The sequence below is a fragment of the Geospiza fortis genome, unplaced genomic scaffold, assembly GCF_000277835.1.
Source record: "Geospiza fortis unplaced genomic scaffold, GeoFor_1.0 scaffold1212, whole genome shotgun sequence".
NCBI lineage: Eukaryota > Metazoa > Chordata > Aves > Passeriformes > Thraupidae > Geospiza > Geospiza fortis.
In genome coordinates, this window is record NW_005054626.1 from 281,293 (window position 1) to 298,287 (window position 16,995).

General features: G+C 40.7%; 1 protein-coding gene across 1 annotated transcript in view; it reads right to left on the minus strand.

Moving 5' to 3' along the window:
• Positions 1-673: 673 nt before the first annotated feature.
• Positions 674-16,995, minus strand: part of PPARG (peroxisome proliferator activated receptor gamma) — a 21,460-nt gene continuing 5,138 nt past the window's right edge. The window contains exons 4-6 of the mRNA XM_031064770.1: positions 12,579-12,778; positions 8,697-9,147; positions 674-1,162 (exon numbers count right to left, since the gene is read on the minus strand). Of these exons, the coding sequence (XP_030920630.1) occupies positions 915-1,162; positions 8,697-9,147; positions 12,579-12,778 (899 nt within the window). The 3' untranslated portion in view covers positions 674-914. The remainder of the gene's footprint in view (positions 1,163-8,696; positions 9,148-12,578; positions 12,779-16,995) is intronic.

The window sequence follows — 16,995 nt, forward strand, 5'->3', positions numbered from 1 at the left end:
GGGTGCAGAGTCTCCATCACAGCTTTATCTTTGCACAAGAATTAATCTAAACCTTGCTTTTGCTTAGGAGTTAGTTTGTCACAGCATTGCAATTTTCCATGATATTTTGACTGCTGCTCAATGGCAGTTTATTAAATAACTGGGGAAGGTCTTGGGCCAAGAGGCTTGTACCAACCCATTCCAGCTCAGCCCTGGCTGCTGTGGGGTGGGAATTGGAGTAGCTGCTGCTCCACCTGCCTCACACTTGCATGAGCAGAGGAATCAAAAGGTCTCTGTTTCCTAGGAGTGCTGAGCAGTGCTTATTCCTCCCTTAATGAGCTCTTGAAATGGCATCTGATTTCTCAGTTTGCCCCCAAAGGAGTGGCCTGATCTCTCCTTACACCCCTTTGCAGAGCTCTGCCCGTGTCCAACCTTGTTATGGAAGGCACGAACATTTTCAGACCTGACACTTCTCCCTTTGGCACTGCAGGCTCTCCTGGGAAGTTGCACCAATCTGGGACTGAATTTTACTGCGCTGCTGCCTCAGGAGCACAAAATAGAACGTTAATGGTTCAAACATTTCCCTGGGAATGCTCAAGGAGAAAGGTTTTTATTGAGTTGAAAATTCAAGTGCATGCTTGAGTGAAGCATCGATCATACTTGGACAAGCGATTGTAAGAAATAACGTAGTTAAAAAAAATTAATTCTGAAAATACTGCCAACAATTTCATGATATAGATACTTTTAATATTAAAAGTAAATTGTAAATGTGTCTTTATAAACAATATGCATAAAATAGATCTACTATACTAAGCTCTCTCTTTTTAAATGCTGTTTCACAGTAATCTCTCAGGTACGCCAAGTTTTTCCCTCATAGAAATAGTGCAATCTGAAGAACATACATCATGTCAGGGGATTAACAGCTGCTCTGCTCATTAATACAGGTCCTTGTAGATCTCCTGGAGCAGAGGATGCAGGTTCATGTCCGTCTCGGTTTTCTTGATGACCTGCAGGAGCTGCACGTGCTCCGTGACGATCTGCCTCAGGTCCGTCATTTTCTGCAGCAGCTTTGCAAACAGCTGAGAGGACTCGGGGTGGTTCAGCTTCAGCTGCAGCTCCAGGGCTTGCAAAAGGTTGTCCTGAATGTCTTCAATGGGCTTCACATTTAGCAACCCCGGGCGGTCTGGGGAAAAGAAGGTTGGGAGTTTATCAGCACCGTAACATCCATTTTGGTCATTAATTTCTTACGTGTTTATCAGCAAGTTCAGATGGCATTGCCTGGGAGCTCTCTGGCCATCAGGTATTTTATAAGGTTTCCCTGAGATCTGTTCAAAGAAGTTTTAGGATTTAGATTTAGATTTAGGTTCCAGTTTTAGAATTGGAAATATTTCCCCTAGGTAGTCTGGGGAAAAAAAGTGTTGGGAGTTTATGGAGTTTATCAGCACCATAACATCGATTTTCTGCATTAATTTCTTACGCAATTCTCAGCAAATTCAGATGGCATTTTCTGGGAGCTGTCTGACCATCAGGCACTTTGTAAGGTTTCCCTGAGATCTGCTCAAAGGAGTTTTAGGATTTAGATTTATATTCCAATTTTAGAATTGGAAACATTTCCCCTAGGTGGTTTTGGGAACAAAAGGGTTGGGAGTTTATCAGCACCATAACATCGATTTTCTGCATTAATTTCTTACACAATTCTTAGCAAATTCAGATGGCATTTTCTGGGAGCTCTCTGGCTATCAGGCACTTTGTAAGGTTTCCCTGGGATCTGCTCAAAGGAGTTTTAGGATTTAGATTTATATTCCAATTTTAGAATTGGAAACATTTCCCCTAGGTGGTCTGGGGAAAAAAAGGGTTGGGAGTTTATCAGCACCATAACATCGATTTTCTGAGTTAATTTCTTATGTGATTCTTAGCTTACAAAGGTACTTTGTAAGGGATCTGCTTACAAAGGGTACTTTCCCTGGGATCTGCTCAAAGGAGCTTTAGGACTTAGATATAGATTTAGATTTAGATTACAATTTTAGAATTGGAAACATTTCCTCTAGCTGGTGTGGGGAAAAAAAGAGTTAGGAGCTTATCAGCATCTCAGCATCAGGGCCGTGCATTAATTTCTTACACATTTCTTAGCAAGTGAAGCCTTTACAGATGGCATTTCCTGAGAGCTGTCTGACCATCAGGTAGTTTGTAAGATTTCACTGGGATTTGCTCAGAGAGGTTTTAGAACTAGTTTTATGCTCTAGGACTAGGTTTATAGACACTGACACTTCTCTAGGTTTAATCTACTGCAGTGGATTTTCCACAGTAAACTGGGAGTGTGTGTGGGAAAAAAAGAGTTGGGGGATAAACAATCTGTATCAGGTAATTCACTTCTGGAAAATCAATATGTACTGAGGGATTTGCATGTAGCTGCTGTCACTAAAAAGGTTTCCTGCTAAGGTGGATGTGAACCCATCAAAATTAAAAAACAAAAAAAAAAAAGAAAAAAGGCATAAACTCAACTTCTGCAGTTTATTTGATTCTCCAGCACTGAAAGTTAATGAAATGTTGAATGTCTAAGCAATGAAAGATGCTTGACTTTGTTAAATTCTCACATATGACAGTGACCACCATGAATTTGTTACTGCTAAAATACTTAATACTGGGTAACACATCCCAAATATCATAATAAATCATGAAAAGAGTCAATAATTTAAATAAAATTTGCTGTGTAGCTATGAAATTATTTTCATAGCTTGATCAATAAAGAGCAGTGCCTACTGCAAGCCTTAAATCACTTCCCTGAGGCAATAATTCCATTTCAGCGAGGAGGAGAGGCTGATCTCCATTAAAAACATGAAAAATAAGCTGTTATTTCCTGTGATCTTGGTAACCTTTCTGAGCAGAGAGTTCTCCTAACTCAGCTCGAGTTGTGCTGGCAGAAAGGCTGGGAGAAAACAAAGCTCTTTATAAATACATGGCTTTACCTCATGGGGGAAAAACTGCAGCGTAAACTAAAAGGCAAAGCTGGCAGGAAAACCAGTGAGGGAGCCATGAAAACGAAGGTCACTGACCAGGAAAGGCTACTCAGCTCTCCAGGAGGGGAGGTTTAGGCAGAGTCTTTTCAAAGACAGGAATGAAAGCAATTTTGAGTGTGAACCTGGATATTGGTATGTCAGTGTGCTCATCTTGCAGACATCATTTATTTATCCCATCCAACTGATAACACCACAAAATCTGGTTCAGAAAGTCTGGAGTGAATATAAAAAAGGTTCCTTTTTATGAATTTTGAGCAGTTTTTTAAGGATACCTAAAGAATTTTTGATAGATATTTATTTTTCAGTTACCTGAATGCATTGCATGGGCTGCAGAATCGAGTGGAAGTCTTTCTGAAAATTGCCAAATTTCAGCCTTTCAAAGCTGGTAATGATTTGGGGTTGTGATAGCTTTAAATTCTCCTGGTGTGCTGCAGCTGAACTCTGAGCTGGCTGGGCATGACTCAGTGTGCAGGGACAGAAAAAATCAGAGAGCACAAAGACGTGGCCTCGGTTTCCCCTGAGATCCAGCCCCCTCTGCCCCCTGCTCCTTTGGGGTGGGAAGATTTTGGGGTGTGAGTTTTTCAGGAGCCAATCCCAATTCAAATATTGGGCTTCAGAGTCCAGGAGGAAACTCCACTGGCTCTGGAATTTATCAGAAGCCCCCTGAATTTGGGTGTCTGGGACTGCAGTGGCTAAAATCCTGAAAAACCCCAGGAAAAACCCCAATCTGATGATTTTTTAGTGACCCAGTGGGACCAGAGGCAGAAAAGATGACTCTGACAAAAGCCTAGGAGATCATCAGATGTTATTTTTGTATAAGCCAATTCAAGAGGAAGGAAAATTCCCATTGAAGGCAAGAGAGATTTTTCATGAATGAGAACTCCAGGATATGGGCAGTGTTTTTTGGGTGTTGACAGTTTGCTTTACTTTCTCAGTAAAAACCTCCTACAGAGGAAAATGCTGCTTCTGTTCCAAGAAACTTATCTAAATCAGGAAAAAAAAAAGGAAATAAGAGGCAAAAGCTTAAACATCCAGCTATTATGGTATATTTCAAGCTGTTAAAATGCTCTTAAATATAGATCTGCTCCAGACCAATTTGGTTTTGTACCAAAAGGTGAATTTTGTGTAGTGAGGAGCTGCAGGAAAAAGGAAAATGCTAGGAAAGCACCACGGTTCCCTACTATTTATTATGTCTCTTTATTCACATTTTCTTTATGCTTTCATTCATTGTCACTCAGCTGCTTCAATTGGTTTGAAAACTGTTCTAAAAAATGTTCACAGTGACTGGGAAAGGCCAATAACCCCAAAGTTCTGAGAGCAAGCAGTACCACTTTGTGTAAATTGATATTTTACACTGTCTCAAGGGAAAATACTTTATTTGTTTGTTCACTTACTCATTTGGATGCCTCTTTCATGTCCCTAGCAATAATTACAATCTTTTTTACCTGGTCCTCACATATGAAATTGCCACCTGCATGTCTTTACATTTTATTATCTTTGAATAAATGCATTTTGCTTTTAAATGCCCATTTTAAAATCTCCATAACAAACAGGCAAAGATCTGGCTGAGTGAACACGTGTGCTCCTTGTTTTTTCTTTTGCTGAGGCAGATGTGACTCAGCACTTTGAGGTTTGTCTTCTGAGACTGTCACATGTGTTGGAGTCACCAGGAGTTTGTCAGAACAAAGAAATGCTTTGTAATCAGAGCAAGAACTGCAGATCATCACTGCAGGCATTGAACCAGAGTGCAGGATTTGTGTGGCACTGAAATAGGAACTACTTCTTGGTAATAGTCAGGGATAAAATCTCAAATTTTGCTGAGCTGAGAATGCAGCAAAATTATTGAATACAGTGTTTGTATCAGGAGCAGGGACTTGTGGCTTAAAATTTAAGGTAAAAAACACACAGAAAACAGAAAATGTGACTTTAGAAACATCTCTGGATTTAAATACCAGTTTGATTGCACATGGACTGGCAAGGTGTGGGTCTTTACAGGGATACTCTGCCCCAAATACTGCTGGATTCAAATATTCCTGTATCCAAATATTCCTGTATCCCAACATTCCTGTATCCTAAAATTCCTGCATCCAAATATTCCTGTATCCAAACACTGCTGTATCCAAACATTCCTCTATCCCAACACTGCTGGATCCAAATATTCCTGTATCCAAATATTCCTGTATCCCAACATTCCTGTATCCTAAAATTCCTGCATCCAAATATTCCTGCATCCAAATATTCCTGTATCCAAACATTCCTATATCCCAAAATTCCTGTATCCCAAAATTGCTGTATCCAAGCAGTCCTGTATCCTAAAATTCCTGTATCCAAACATTTGTGTATCCCAACGCTGCTGTGTCCAAACATTCCTGCATCCAAACGTTCCTACATCCCCAAATTCCTGTATCCCAACATTGCTGTATCCAAACATTCCTGCATCCAAACATTCCTACATCCCAAAATTCCTGTATCCCAACATTGCTGTATCCAAACATTCCTGGATCCCAAAATTCCTGTATCCAAATGTTCCTCCTCTATCCAACCACTGTAGAAGATAGTACACAAAAATTCGAGTCCATCCACGCTGCAAAATTCCCTTTTGAGCTTTTTTCTTTGTTTGAAAACAGCCTGCTTGAGTGAGTTTGCCCAGCTCACAAATGTGAATTATTCCCATAAGGTTTGCAGCATTATCTTTCCAACTCGTTCTCCCTAAACCTTCTTGTGGCAGAGTTCATTTGCAGCTCAGGTGAATGTGATATTTTAAAGATGCTTCAGTTTTCTCCATGTATAGCAGAGCACTCACTACTGACTGAGGGTGAGTTCAGTGGCACAGAAAAAGAAAATCTCCTAAAAGAATCTTTCCAAATCTCATTTACCCAAAGTGTGTCTTTTCAAGTCACCCCAGCTGGAAGGATGTTGCAAGGAGGGTTTGCTGGTGCTGATGGCCAAAAGCATTTTTGTTGTACAAACCAGGTGAAATCCCATGCTCACACACAGGCTCTCTGTCTGACCAGCATTAAATTCAGAATACAAGACTTTGTTACATTCAGAATACAAGACTTTGTTTTTCACTGACTTTGTTTTACAGCACCAGCAGTAAGAGCAGCTCTGCAGAAATGAGTTCAGAGAAACATTTGGAGTAGTTGAGGCACAGAGAGGCTGCACTGAGCAGCTCAGGAACAGTAAAATCCACTGTGGGAGTATTTCCCCTCTGTTGCTATTACAGTTAATTTGTCAGCTCCTTATTGCTGTGATTTGGGCTTTTTGCCTTTTGAGATAACATGCACAAGCAGCTGTTTGGTTATCAAAAGGCTAAAGAGTTTTATAGGATTTGTGGCAAATTCCAAACACTTCCCAAGGAAAAGCTTTCCATGTGTGATGTTCCAGCTGGAATTATCTTTCCTTTTCCCTTCTCCCCTTCTGTTAGAGCTGCACAAGAGCCAGCCCCCCTGGAGCCAGCAGAATTAGCATAATTTCACCAGGTAATCACAGATTCACTGACATGCAGAGCCCCTGGCTGGGATCTTTTTGGGTTTCACAAAGGGGTTCTGTGTTAGAGATGTTTGTACACAGAATTTTGTGAGGGGATTTAAGCATTGCAGGGCTCCTGCAGCAATCAAGTCCTCGAGGTGCCCTGCTTTTGAAATCCTGTTCTCAGTGAAATCACCCTGCTACATTCAAATAGTTCTTACACAAATACAATTTTGCAAGGGCGTAGCTCTTACAGAAATGTCTGAGACAGCTGAGAAATAGGACCTAGTTTTATATCACACAAGATATTTTAATCCCACAGAATGCACCCAGTTCAATAGATATCATATCTGGCTGTAAATTCCATGATAAAAGCTTTCTTTAATTGACAACAAAGGTTAATTGTTTTCAAAACATAAACTCTTTTTTTTTTTCAAGCAGCTGTCATGTTTTTTGGAAAAAAAAAAGTTCTGCAAAAAGATAGGGAGATCTTTGTTGAAATTAAAGGACCTTCCTAGAAAGGACTGATTTATATTTAAATGGATTTATATGTCTCTACAGATTTGTTTCAGAGTTTTGCTACAGTGACTTGATTCAAATTCATCAGTTCTTTACAAGTCTCTGTTTACAAATTATTCTGGAAAAAAAAAAGAGACCTGCAGATAAATCTGGTTCAACAGTTAATTATTGTGTGTGAATCACTGTCCTCCTGCAATCTACAACCTGACATTGGTTACATCATCCCTATTTCCTCTGGTGGAAACCAAACCCTGCTGAGGACAGGGCTCTGCTGAACACCAGTTCCCTTTTTGCAGTGAGGAGTGAATTTTGAGAGGCCTTTGCTCATCTGTCACATTTCATTATACCAAACCCACAAAATATTGGCATGTTCTGAGTAGCGCCCTGAGAGGCTTGTGCCATTTCTCCTCTCCCATGAAAACCAGCCAAAAATACCCCAGCAAGGTGTTTTCCTTCCTGAATGAATGAATGCAGAGCCCTGGGGGATCACAGTGCCCAAGGTTTGCACAAGGAAATTTCTGTGAGGAATTCTTGTTGGGAGTGGAATCAGCAGCACAAATTCTACTGTGACCCCTTGTTTTTCCTGAATGAAACCCAGTGCCAGGAGGAACTGGAGGTGAATTTAAATGCAGATATACCTCAGAGTGCCCTCCCAGCAGCAGGGCTGCTTTTAGAACAATAGCACAAGGTTGTGTCTGATTGCTGAAATGTAATTTAATAACAAAATCCTCGGCTGCTCTGCGGAGGAGCTGAATCCAGAGCATTCAGCACATTCCTGCCATGGATGTGTGCAGCTCCACCTTGGGCCAAAATACACACAAATCACAGGGCAAGATTTTATTTGTGCAACATCACTGCCTTGGGAGTGTTGGCCAAAGGAACAGAGCTTCGATGTGTCTGGAATAAATCTGGAGGTGTCTAAGTGAAATAAATCCTGGTAGGCACCACCAATTCCCAAACCAGAGCAGTGACATCACCTCAGGAGCAGAGAACACACTGGCTGGCTGCAGAAAAGCTGAAATTCAGAGTTTTTTCAGTTGAATGTGGGCAGTCTGATACCTGGGATTTCAGGTTCATGCTTTGCTCAAAGTGCGATGTATGAAGATACAGCTGAGGAAAGCTGAACAAGCACACAATGCCTGGGTTGTTGTTTTTATTTTAGGGGACCATAATTTTCCTGAAAAATGCATTTCCCTCTCCTTTTAAAGGCAAACAAAACGTTGCACAAATGCAAGAACAATGAAAAGCACCATAACCCTGGAAGCCCAATGCCACCTATGCTTTGGAATTGTTCTGGAGTCAAAGCTGTTTTGTGGTCAATTAGCAAGCCACACAATCTAACTGAGGGTTTAAAAAACAAAAAAATCTCCTGCAGAATTTTAGCTCCTGGCAGCGAAATTCCACCCTTCCTGTTTTCCAAAAGATAGCCCTGATTTTGTTTTGTGCCTAAATGGACTGATGACTCAGCAGACATTTCCAGGCCCATCACTAATATCAGGGCATTTCCATTTTCAGTTTCTGTCTGGAACTGAATGAAAGGTGAACAACAAAAAGAGATTTGAAAATGACTAAAAAAAGCTCTGTGTAAATGCACTCACTCCCAGCCCGCAGTGCTGAGCACTTTGCTGTTTGGGCAGGAGTTAGAGGTGTCAATTCCATAAAATCCCACATAAATTCTCGACAATCCCACATAAATAGGAGAGCACTTACCTCCACTTAGGATAATGACAGCTATAAATATTGCCAGGTCACTGTCATCTAATTCCAGTGCATTGAACTTCACAGCAAACTCAAACTTGGGCTCCATAAAGTCACAAAAAGGTTTCCTCAGGCTCTTCAGGAACTCCCGCGTCATGAACCCCTGTCCATCGGATATGAGAACCCCATCTTTATTCATCAGGGAGGCCAGCAGGGTGTAGATGATCTCGTGGACCCCATATTTCAGCAGAGTCACTTGGTCGTTGAGGTCGAGGTTGACAAAGCCCGGGATGTTCTTGGCGAACTCGGTGATCTCCTGCACGGCCTCCACGGAGCGGAACTGGCAGCGCTGGAAGATGCGGATGGCCACCTCCTTGTTCTCCTCCTGCAGGGGGGACACGTGCTTGCACTTGATCTGGTCTTCCACCATCATCAAAGAGTTCATGTCATAAATAACGAAGGGCTAGAAACAAAGGGAAATTCCAGTTACTCCCAAACGTCCTCCCCGAGAGCGCCGGACTCCTGAGGAACCCCAAGAGAACTCAGCAGCAACCCCTCAGACATCTCTGAGGAACATATCAAGGGTTCCCCAAAGAGTTAATTGTCCTGAGGAACCTGTCAAGGGCTCCCCAAATAGTTAAATTGTCCTTAGAAACCCATCAAGGGCTCCCCAAATTGTCCTGAGAAACCCATCAAGGGTTCCCAAAGAGTTAAATTGTCCTGAGAACCTAAATGGTCCCCCAAATAGTTAAATTGACCTGAGGAACCTAAAACTTCCCCAAATAGGTAAATTGTCCTAAGGAACCTATCAAGGGTTCCCCAAATAGTTAAATTGTCCTGACAATCCTAAAGGGTTGCCCAAATAAATAGTCCTGAGGAACAAGAATTAAATGATCCTGAAAAACCCATCAAGGGCTCCCCAAAGAGTTAAATTGTCCTGAAAAACCTAAAGGGCTCCCCAAATAGTTAAGTTGTCCTAAGGAACCTATCAATGGTTCCCAGATAGTTAAATTGTCCTGAGGAACCTGTCAAGGGTCCCCCAAATAGTTAAATTGTACTGAGGAACCTAAAGGGTTCCCCAAAGAGTTAAATTGTCCTTAACCTATAAAAACAAATATCCTACAATGTTAAAATGATTTACAGAAAGGCCAAGTAAAGAGGGGAAAGGAGCACTATTTTAAAGCATACACAGTTTTGCCTTTTCTTTTGTTTGTTTGCTTTTTGCTTTATAGAATGTTCTGTAATTCCAGAATTGAAAGTTTGGAATGTTGAACAAAAGGTTAAAATGATACAACTTTTACCTGAATTATAACAGCTTCTATAAAAGAGAATCTAATGAGTGGAAAGGAACCTTCTTTTTTTTTAGTAGAAAGACAGAGAATATTCTCATTTTGATTCCTTTATTGACTTTCATGTTCCTTTCATGTTCTATCCTTGGAAACACTGCAAGTAATATCAACTTTGGGGTATTGATTAACAGATAAATGAGACCTTTTGCTGTTAACTCCTGTAAAAATAACAACATTAGATACGTTTAAACCCACTCAACTTGTCTTTGGGAAAGCAAAAACAAATACCATGCTACAAACCACAATTCAGAACACAAAAATGAGGCTGACTGTGAAATAAACTCAACTGGAACAAATCAATTTTGAAAGCAGCTTAGCAAAAGTGGTGCCAGAATACTTGCATTAGGATCTGGAAACAATCTTTTCTAGAATATGCAAAAGAAGTTCTTGGGTTTAAAGAAGTGGTTATGTGAGGATTTCTCAAATTCATTTGAAGAATCTTTCCCTCAAGAAGATTAATGACTGAATACTTCATTGCTGCACTGAACAAATCTCACTGATAGGAGTAGGTTTGTTAACATACTTGATTAATTAATTAAAATACAAGGGATTATACTTCAACAATCAGACTAAAGAAATAATTTTTAAAATGGAAGGTCATTTATGATTGCAGATTGTAATAGGGACGCTGATTCTCATGGTTTTGTGTTTACAGCTCCAGACCACGACATTCCAGGAGGGATTAAATTATTTTCCCACTTGCACTGAGGATTTTCAGTGTGAAACTGAAACAACAAACACACTGCACTGAGAAAAGCCAGGAGGGCAGGAATTGTTCAGGTAATGACTTTTTGGCAGCAGCAAAGCCATTAAATACATATCTGCACATATGGTTATATACATACATGGAATAGTGGAGTAACAGGACCGCAGCAGATGCTTTCAAAATGCATATTTTGGTTCTAGTGGGCAATTTCTTCCTGCTCTTTCTAGTGGGAGCACCAAGTACAAGAGAAAGTCATTATTAGTCCATGCCCAGGTGCTTTAGAAAGCTGATACTACATCATTGGCCTATCCATGATAGATGAAAATCAAGAAAGAGTTCAAAACAGCCAAAGATTTTTTAATATAAAGATTCAGATGAACTTGAGAGTAGAATCCTATGTCAAATGAGCTCTGTATGCCCCAGGAGATGATGAATAACTCATTCTAGTTTTGATACACTCACTTGCTTATCTAAACATTTTAAATTAATTCAGATCATACAGCAACTAAAAAATAATATGAATTTAAACTATGCCCATAGCAAACATTTTGATGCTCCAGAGCACCAAATCCATTGACAAGAACATGAAAGTTGTAACCATTAAATCCTGAGGGTCACTCTTGCAGTGGTATCTTCAAGAAAGACTTGAAAGTCGGCAGCACTGAAAAGCTGGGTTCTGTCTACTGCCTTATTGCTGTTTCTAATGTGCCAAAGTTTAAAAACTCCCAAGAAAAAAGGAGAATTAATTGATGCAATTATACATTTACTGGGTGAGAATTGCAGTGGTGGAACTTTCAGGCACGAGCAGGTTGCACATCAGTTTCTGCAGAATAAATAAACTTAGCTAGTTCAAACTTTATGCTGAAAAGTTACTCACATTGTTAGTGCCCACCACATCTTTTATATGAGGGGTCAACCAATTTCTGGACAACATTAAAATTATTATTTTAATTGGCTTTAAGGAAAGGAAGAAATACCTTTTTGGAGCCTGAAGTACCTCTGAGTTCTGGGTTGTCTTTGAAATTCTTAAGGAAAATAAAATACACTCTCTGCTGTAATCCTGACAATAAAATTTCTGCCAATGACTCTTGAAAATACGTCAAGCTAAGAGTTTTAAGTTGTGTAAAACTATTTTGCTCCTTAGGTATTAAAATGTTACCAACATGATCAGATATTATTTATGCTCCTCTCACTGATACAGAAGATTATTATGGATGGCAAATGAAGTTTCCAATGCAACCCACAAACCCACTTATCACTATTCCTTACTTTTTCAAGATTTTCCTGTCTATTCTCCTAAACTTCCAACTGCACCAACACAGGGCAGTGATGTGACCTGAGATAACCCAGAGAAAAGCAGGAATTCATCAGAGCTTCATAAGAACGAGCATCACATAAGAATGTGCTGGGGCTGGAATCATTTGCCGCTTAGGAAAAGGGATTTTCCTCAGGGAACAGCAATTCCTGACAGCTGGAGAGCCACCTTAAACAGATAGTGTGGGAGATAACCTCTGGGCAAGGAGAGGGAAAACGGGAAGAGAGGATCAGGGAATACAAAAAGGTTAAGGTGACCTTCAAATTCTTGTCCTGGATTCAAGTATTTTATTAGGTGAACTTGGAGTTTTTTCAAATAATGTTTACTTATCCTATCTAAAAACATTTCCTGTGTTTCAGAGACAGCTTGAAATGTGTAACTGCCAACAGCAAAGTGGGGTTTTTTGGTGTTTTTTGTTTTAGGTTCGGTGTTTTGTGTTTTGGCTTTTTTTAAGAGCTGCGTTGTCAGCTCAGCGAATCATTTACTCGGAAAAAAGGAAGAAACAGAAAGAAGAGGGAACTGACTGATTTGTCTGTCGTCTTTCCTGTCAGGATGGCCCTCGCCTTGGCTTTGGTCAGAGGGAAGGACTTGATGTAGGAGTCGTAGAGGTGCTTGGCCAGCGCGCGCAGGTCGGCGGACTCGGGGTTCAGCTGCTCGATGTCGCTGGAGATCTCGGCCAGCAGCTTCTCCTTCTCCGCCTGGGGCATCCGCCCGAACCTGATGGCTGAGAGCACCACAAGAGTTACAAAAACCCACACTTCAGGGGCTTTCCTGCCACCTTTCTGCACCTGCACTTGCACCTCAAGAAGCACATTTGAGTTTTTGTCGCCTTTCGGTGCTGAAGTTTGTGCTGGACGGGGTTAGGCAAGCAAGGAAAGAGAATTTTCTGCATTTAGTCAAAACAGCTGGAGAGCTTTAAAGAAATGTAAACAAACAAATCATCTCTGTGCCCATTATCATACCTTGCTTGGAAATGCAAACCCCCTGGTTCTACCTCCAATCTACATAAAATGCAAAGAATATTTAAGATATTAAAGTGCTGTTGGCTCAGGGTGGGAACCACCATTGAGCTTTGTGTTGTTCTGGGCAAATCACCACATGGATCTGAGGTTCTTCATTTGTTTAGAAACAAAACCCTCACATGCCTTGCAGGAAGGAATTCCTAAACAGTTCAGCAGAATTTAACGTAGCAAGTGCTATGAATTGTTACCATCAGAACGAAGGAATGGGGAAGGAGGTTGTGCAGGGAATAAAAAGCTGGAAAAGGCTGAGTTGTTTGTGGGACCTCTATGCATCTGCAGTATTGAAAAACCAGGAAATGGTTCTACCTAATCAGATGAGCTCAAAATTGCTAAAATCTCCTCTGCACCTCCTACTTTTCCATCATGTACTTCCTAAGCAAGACTGTTTATCCATGTGGGGACTGACTGGAGAATGTTCCAAATGAGCCATCAAAATCAAGACTGATTTATCACATGATATTTCAGTAAACAGAATTTAGTTTGTTTTATGGAAACAAAATAGAACAAAAGAGCATCCAAACAAGAAACGGAAGGAAGAAATCAAGGTTTGCATTTAGGCCCTAGGGGGAAATAGAAATATTATGAATATTTTTTCAGTGATTAGTGTGTTCCTTGGATAAAGGATAAGTGCTAAGATCATATAGAGATGATTTTACTGGGAATGTTTATTTTGGAAACAAGCAGCCATTTTTCTGTGAGTTTGCTGCAATGTGTTGATGGCAAAACAGGACATATTTTTTCCAAGAATAAATAATTATGCCAGAACACATCCCCCCTCTCCATGTTTCCTATATTATATTTATTGATCAGATGTCTTATTTCCTAGAAACAAAGTTGTTTATTTTTATGACTGAACTCTTTCAGCAACCTGGGAGTGAGACCTGCTGGATATTTCAGAATTACTTGGGTGTCCTTGATATTAAATTATACTGAACACCAGCAGGAAATGATTCTGTTGTGGGCCTGCTCCTGAGAGCTGGGGTTTGCAAAAGCAGATTCATAATCTGGAATCCCACTGGCCATTCCATCAAAAGAAAAGGTGATCAAGACTCAAATGCATTTTAAATACAACATTTCATTATAAAGTATATTTTAAATATAATAGTTTGTCAATAACAAGGAGGGTTGTGAATCAAGAATTCCTATTTTACAATTTCATAGACATAGGGTTTATTTTTACATAGAATACGTTATTCTAAGTACATTTGGAATATATTTTATTGGTGAGATATCAGATGCAGCAGATTCTGTTCAATGTTTGTTTGCATTGCAGGCAAAATCCGGGACAAAATCAATTTTGTGGGACTAGCCTAGCAGTTTCCTTTTGTAAAAATCCTTGTCACTGTCATTTTCAGAGGGCTGAGGCAAAACCAGGGACAGCTCAGGCAGCGAGAGGTTGATGGGAGGAATTGGGAAAGGAGGATTTCGGATGGGAGGAGGAGGAGGAGCTGATGATGGTGCCACTGCCAAAGGTCAGGCTGGGAAAGGAGAGCCTGGGGAGGGATCAGTAGGGCTGGGAAAAGCCTGGGAGAGCTCTGGAAACCTGGCTGGCTGAGGGGTTCTCTCCCAGCTTCTCTCCCAGCAATCCCAGACTCTGCAGGTCTGGGCAGGAGCCTGCAGCTGGAGCGTGGATTTCTCTCTTTCCTTGGGCAGTTCCTCCTTTTCCCTGGGTTCCAGCATTCCCCACATGTCAGGAGCACAAAGCCAACAGTGAACACAGTCAGTCCCTCGTGCTGCATTTCTGTGGAAGAACTACAATATTTATCCTCACCCTAGATTTTACCACTTGGAGAAGTTAAATGTAAAAAAGATGATTGTTTATAGACTCTTCTGTAGGGCACTGCTCTTCTGATTGTCTGGATTATTTATGGGCATAAAGGAGACCCCAAATAGCAGTTTGTTACATTAGAAAACACAAGGCAAAGCCAGGCTGGATACCTGTCTGATTTTGGTGGAGATGTGCCCAGATTGAGCAATCCCCTGCTCCCAGAACTGATGACAAAGACATTGCCATGTGTTCTTTTTTTCCCATTCCAGTAGCTGAGTTAATACCAGCAGCACTTTTAACAGAATAGAACAAGATAAATGACATTTCAACACAAAAAGGACCAAGCTGCTGCTCAGTAGCACTTGAGAACCCAGTCTGCACCACCCAGGGTTAAGCCCAGAGCTGCACCGTGGCTAGAGAAGGAAAGGAAAACAATATTCCAAGCATGAGAACACCACTGTCTTTTTTAACCTTTAGCCAAGTGGTATGGAGCATTTCTACGTGAAAAAATGTGGCTGTAGCTGCTGAGTGTCTCCTTGCAGTCCCCCTTTTGTCCTGATCCTTTTGCAATAATACATCCACACAAGACTGGAACCCTCAGGCACAAATAACCCACATTCTGCCTCAAAGCATTTAAAATTCTGGTAATTTCCCTACCCAAGTGGCTGAAGTGGAATCTGGAGATGCAACATTAAAATGTGTTCCAGTGTCATTGGTGAAACCCCCTGGTTCCACTTCCAGTCTACATAAAATGTAAAGAATATTTAGGATATTAAAGTTCTGTTGGCTGAGGGTAGGGACCTGGGTAGGAACACATCCAGTGTTGAATTTCTTTAAGCTTCTGGGTCCTCAAAAGTGAAATTCAGCTTTTTCTGATAAATTAGTTTATAAATTATGAAGGAACGAGGGTGTTTTGTGCAAGGCAATGTACCCTGAGCAGGCAAAATAAAAAAGACAAGTGTAGAAGGCAATGTTTGAATAAAAACACTGAGTCCTTGTTGGCAGAATTCCTGGTTGGAGCAAAGGAAAATGTTCCTTGGAGCCCTGGGGCAAATGGCTTTGCCCTTTTCCTGCCTCCTCTGAATCCTAGAATTTGTTGCCACAGCTTCTGCCTGGGCAGCGGCTAAAGAGGGAAAAATGCAGATGAAATGTGAATTTTAAAGCTGTTCTAGATGTTGTAGGGCAGAGGGAATGGTCTGGGCCATCCCTTCCTGAAGGAGCTGCCCATGGATCCCATGGACACCACTGGGAGCTGTGCTGCCAGGCCAAGGGAGAATTTGGCCTGCACCTTGAAAATAATAATAATAAAAAACCCTCCTAAATTACTATAAAAATTACTATAAAAATACCCACAGTAGCATTTCAAAATTAGATTTATTTTTAAGTGTTACTGTTGCATCGCAGGAATTTGAAAACCATATTTTCTACTAGCAAAACATTTCCCAGACCAATTTACATTCAGTGCATGTATTAAACTTTGCAAACCACAATCCAGCTTTCCTCCTGGGGACAGCACACTCATTTTTTATATTGAAAATAATGAAAGTTCTAAAAAAACCACAGAGAAATTATTTTCCCAGTCATGTTTGCAATTCTTTACCCTTAGAATTACATAAGTCTCTATGTTATGACATTTAATTCCTGTTTTTACTCAGCTTTGCCAAAGCAAGGCAACAAAGAATCTTCATTATGTCCTTCTGCCCAAACATTCATAAGTATTTCCACATGAATTGCTCTGGTAATTTTAAAGTTCAGAGGGATTTTCTCCTAGAGCAGGATTGTGATATTCTTCCTGCCATTACTTATGGTAAAGGAGGCAACCACAGAGGGGGGTGCCCTAGGAAGGAGGAGAAGGAGGATGGGGATTTTTAAAACCCGACAGTTCATGAAAATGAATATTTTCATTTCAATTTGTTGTGTTTTAGTATGAGAAGAGCTAACTCAGTGATGCCAACAGCCCTTGGTAAGTGACCTGTGCAGCAAATTCGAGTTGCTGTTATTCACAAGGCTTCAGATTCTCTAATCCATATTTCCTAATCAAGTCTTTGGCTTCCAGGAAAAGCATCTTGAGCTCCAGCAGGAAAAAGGGTCTGTCAGAAAATGAGACAGCAAAGTGAAAAATAGCAGTTCCACAAGGGATATATTCAGCAG